Source organism: Oncorhynchus clarkii, unplaced genomic scaffold (assembly GCF_045791955.1).
Source record: "Oncorhynchus clarkii lewisi isolate Uvic-CL-2024 unplaced genomic scaffold, UVic_Ocla_1.0 unplaced_contig_14044_pilon_pilon, whole genome shotgun sequence".
Classification (NCBI taxonomy): Eukaryota; Metazoa; Chordata; class Actinopteri; order Salmoniformes; family Salmonidae; genus Oncorhynchus; species Oncorhynchus clarkii.
In genome coordinates this window covers 1-3,973 of record NW_027260910.1, presented here as the reverse complement: position 1 = coordinate 3,973, position 3,973 = coordinate 1, and the positions used below count along the sequence as shown (strand labels likewise).

Below are 3,973 nucleotides of genomic sequence, written 5' to 3'. Positions count from 1 at the left end.
TACATCGTGATATAGACTTACAGACAGACAGTATTCACATAGACAACCATATAGCACAATACAACACAACACAATATGAGTCTGGTTCATTTTCAGTAATGAGGCCCTCTACCCCATTTACAGTTTATACTTCAATGTATCAGGTGGAGTTATTCACCAGCTATAGAGTGAGTTGTTGTTTATGTTTCTAAGACTGCAGGGTGGGAGATGCAACAATGGTCTTGAGAACAGCAGGTGGTCGTCTTTCTCTGGTGGTCTTTCTCTGGTCTGTAGCAGGTACGGTCTCATTCTTATATTTTAGTTGCCCAGTTTGTCAAACTACAGATATTTCTAAAAGCATAACCATTTTTATGTTCTACTGTCGACACATTTGGCGTCTCCACTCCATTTTAAACAGTTGTCTTTCTCACCTCACTGAGTGAAGCTTATCTGTGGTTTCCATTCACACTCAACCAAAGAGTATCTATGTCTCAACTCAGCAACTATGGAACAAAGTGTTAGTGTGAGTCACAAGACCTTGAACTTAATGTAACATCCTTGTGATGTCTAACTGTGTTTCAGTGGTACTGAGTCAGAATGTCTGGAGTGTTACATACACCACTCAGAGTATCTGTACCTTGAAGGGGTCAACAGTGGATCTGTCCTGCTCTTACACATATCCCAGTGGTACAGTCACATCAACCTTCTGGTTCATCAAAAAGTATGATGTGGAGATTTATGTAAATCTGATAAATGACCGAAACTACAATGGTCGTGTGACGTACCATAGTGATACGACGAATGGCCACACCCTGAGAATCACAGACCTGAGAGAGAGTGACTCAGCTACGTACAAATTCAGATTCATAACAGATCAGACTGGAGGGAAATATTTTGGCTATCCTGGAGTCACTTTGTCTGTTACAGGTACAGTGATATTATATATAGTGTTGATCTGTTTAATCACTCTGTCTGTTACAGGTACAGTGATATTATATATAGTGTTGATCTGTTTAAGTGGTTCTGGAAAAATTGTTTTGATTTGTACAGTAATAATACAATTAATATGAATGTATGGTATAATAGGAATGTCTGAATTGATGATTTGAGAACGTCCACTCCTGCCTCATTTGAACTAGACAACAGGTCATTGATGGTTTTAATGTTGTTATCTACTCCAGACCTGCAAACGATTACTTAATGATGTACTCAGTGTTTTAATCCTCTTTCATTTAGGTCTGCTGGTGAAGGTGACTCCTGCCACTGTGACAGAGGGACAGAAGGTGACACTGACCTGTAGCACCACCTGTACTCTGGGTGACAACCCCACCTACGTTTGGTACAAGAATGGACATGTAACCACAAAATCTACCAGTCTGTTCCTAAACCCAGTCAGCAGTGAGGATGCAGGCAGATACTCCTGTTCTGTAGAAGGCCATGAGGATCTCCACTCTGTTGAAGAGACTCTCACTGTCACATGTGAGGATGTGTGAAACATCTCCAGTTGTATTCTTTTAGTAACATCTTCTCTCATCTATTCTATCTATTATTTCAATCTATGTCCCAGTTCCATGATTGTACTCATCTCATTACTGTAGTAACTACACGTACTTCACAAACACTGTATTGTTACATTAATGTCTAAGTTACACATATTTATATTAATATTTCATTTATTTTAATCATAAATCCAAGTTCCATGATGTTCCTCATGTAAAGCTCTATGTATGAACAATGTGTTACATATTGTCCACCAGATGGCCCAAAGAACACCTCAGTGTCAGTCAGTCCCTCTGGTGAAGTAATGGAGGGCAGTTCAGTGACTCTGACCTGCAGCAGTGATGCCAACCCACCTGTGGACAAATACACCTGGTACAAGAAGAACGTAACCTCACCAAAAGCATCAGGACAGAGTTACAGCATCACTAACATCATCTCTGAGGACAGAGGAGAATACTACTGTGAGGCCCAGAATAGAAAAGGATCTATGAACTCTACAGCTCAGATGATCATTGTAGCAGGTAAAGTTACATATTCAATACTTCAATACAGAACTACATGTTTCAATCTAATCTTAATCATTCTACTCTGACTAATTACACCTTAGTTTACACTGGGTTATAAGATCCCTTAACAAGTATTGCATTACTGTCCTGTATTATAGTTAATTTGTAGTTCATTATATCATGCCATGTACTCAAATCATCCATGTTGTATCATAGGGAAACCCACCTCCTTTGTGACTGCAGCTGTAGGAATCATAGTGGTTGTTCTGTTTCTCATCTTCTGTCTCTCTGGCTTCATGTGGTTCAGGTGAGTGAAGTGAAAACGCATTTTTCAGTTTTATTATTTAGCTTTAGTAATATTGATTGATTGATTCATTAATGTGTTAAACAGGAAGAAGGCCTCCAAATCCACCTCTGACACAAGAGACACATCAGAGAATGTACAGGTGAGTCTGTTGGAAACAGAACATGACTGTGTCTTCTTTGTGGAACTTTCCACTCCTCATGTTGTCTGTCCTCTTTCTCCATCAGGGAGACTCTAGTCCAGTGTATGACAACATCTCAAGCATGGCCATGACCTCTACTGCAGCACAGACAGCTGACACAGACAACCAGGATGATGTTCACTATGCCAGCGTCCACTTCTCTGGCTCCAAAAACCAGGAAGTGTCTCTATACTCCACCGTCCAGCTGCCTCAGCCCCAGATTCAGGACGAGGATGTCCAGTATGCTGCTGTGAAATTCAGCCGCCCCAGTGCTGCCACCCGGTGAATGTTTTCTGCCATTACAACAGAGTCAATACTAGAACACTGAACTCACAGACATCATCAAGGGCATTCATATGCTGCTGTTTATTGAAAGAGTAGACAATGATGTCATCAATAAGCAAAACAGTTGACCCCCTAGTGACAACTCATTGTTCCCTGAGATCTCGCCTTCCGGCGCCGACAGAGATGGCCGCCTCGCTTCGCGTTCCTAGGAAACTATGCAGTTTTTTGTTTTTTTACGTGTTATTTCTTACATTAGTACCCCAGGTCATCTTAGGTTTCATTACATACAGTCGAGAAGAACTACTGAATATAAGATCAGCATCAACTCACCATCAGTACGACCAAGAATATGTTTTTCGCGACGCGGATCCTGTGTTCTGCCTTACAAACAGGACAACGGAGTGGATCCTATGCAGCGACCAAAAAAAACGACTCCGAAAGAGAGGGAAACGAGGCGGTCTTCTGGTCAGACTCCGGAAACGGGCACAGCGCGCACCACTCCCTAGCATTCTTCTTGCCAATGTCCAGTCTCTTGACAACAAGGTTGATGAAATCCGAGCAAGGGTAGCATTCCAGAGGGACATCAGAGACTGTAACGTCCTTTGCTTCACTGAAACATGGCTCACTGGAGAGACTCTATCCGAAGCGGTGCAGCCAACGGGTTTCTCCACACATCGCGCTGACAGAAACAAACATCTTTCTGGTAAGAAGAGGGGCGGGGGCGTATGCCTCATGGCCAACGTGACATGGTGTGATGAAAGAAACATACAGGAACTCAAATCCTTCTGTTCACCTGATTTAGAATTCCTCACAATCAAATGTAGACCGCATTATCTACCAAGAGAATTATCTTCGATTATAATCACAGCCGTATATATCCCCCCCCAAGCAGACACATCGATGGCTCTGAACGAACTTTATTTAACTCTCTGCAAACTGGAAACGATTTATCCGGAGGCTGCATTCATTGTAGCTGGGGATTTTAACAAGGCTAATCTGAAAACAAGACTCCCCAAATTTTATCAGCATATCGATTGCGCAACCAGGGGAGGAAAGACCTTGGATCATTGTTACTCTAACTTCCGCGACGCATATAAGGCCCTGCCCCGCCCCCCTTTCGGAAAAGCTGACCACGACTCCATTTTGTTGATCCCTGCCTACAGACAGAAACTAAAACAAGAGGCTCCCACGCTGAGGTCGGTCCAACGCTGGTCCGAC

The 3,973-nt window shown here is 42.6% G+C and overlaps 1 protein-coding gene across 1 annotated transcript; it reads left to right on the top strand.

Annotated features, from left to right (window-relative positions):
• The first annotated feature begins 215 nt into the window (after window positions 1–215).
• Window positions 216–2,756, top strand: LOC139402206 (B-cell receptor CD22-like). Its single transcript, XM_071146313.1, has 7 exons — window positions 216–276; window positions 562–906; window positions 1,216–1,458; window positions 1,737–2,000; window positions 2,202–2,292; window positions 2,377–2,431; window positions 2,517–2,756. Exons 1-7 carry the CDS (start codon window positions 216–218, stop codon window positions 2,754–2,756), a joined length of 1,299 nt encoding a protein of 432 aa, XP_071002414.1.
• The last annotated feature ends 1,217 nt before the right edge of the window (window positions 2,757–3,973 follow it).

Bases quoted from the DNA above. Each gene is read 5' to 3' on its own strand.
- LOC139402206 (XM_071146313.1), top strand. From the start codon at position 216: ATGGTCTTGAGAACAGCAGGTGGTCGTCTTTCTCTGGTGGTCTTTCTC. The intron at 2,293-2,376 runs GTGAGTGAAGTG...TGTGTTAAACAG, and splicing joins TCTGGCTTCATGTGGTTCAG to GAAGAAGGCCTCCAAATCCA. The intron at 2,432-2,516 runs GTGAGTCTGTTG...TTTCTCCATCAG, and splicing joins ACACATCAGAGAATGTACAG to GGAGACTCTAGTCCAGTGTA.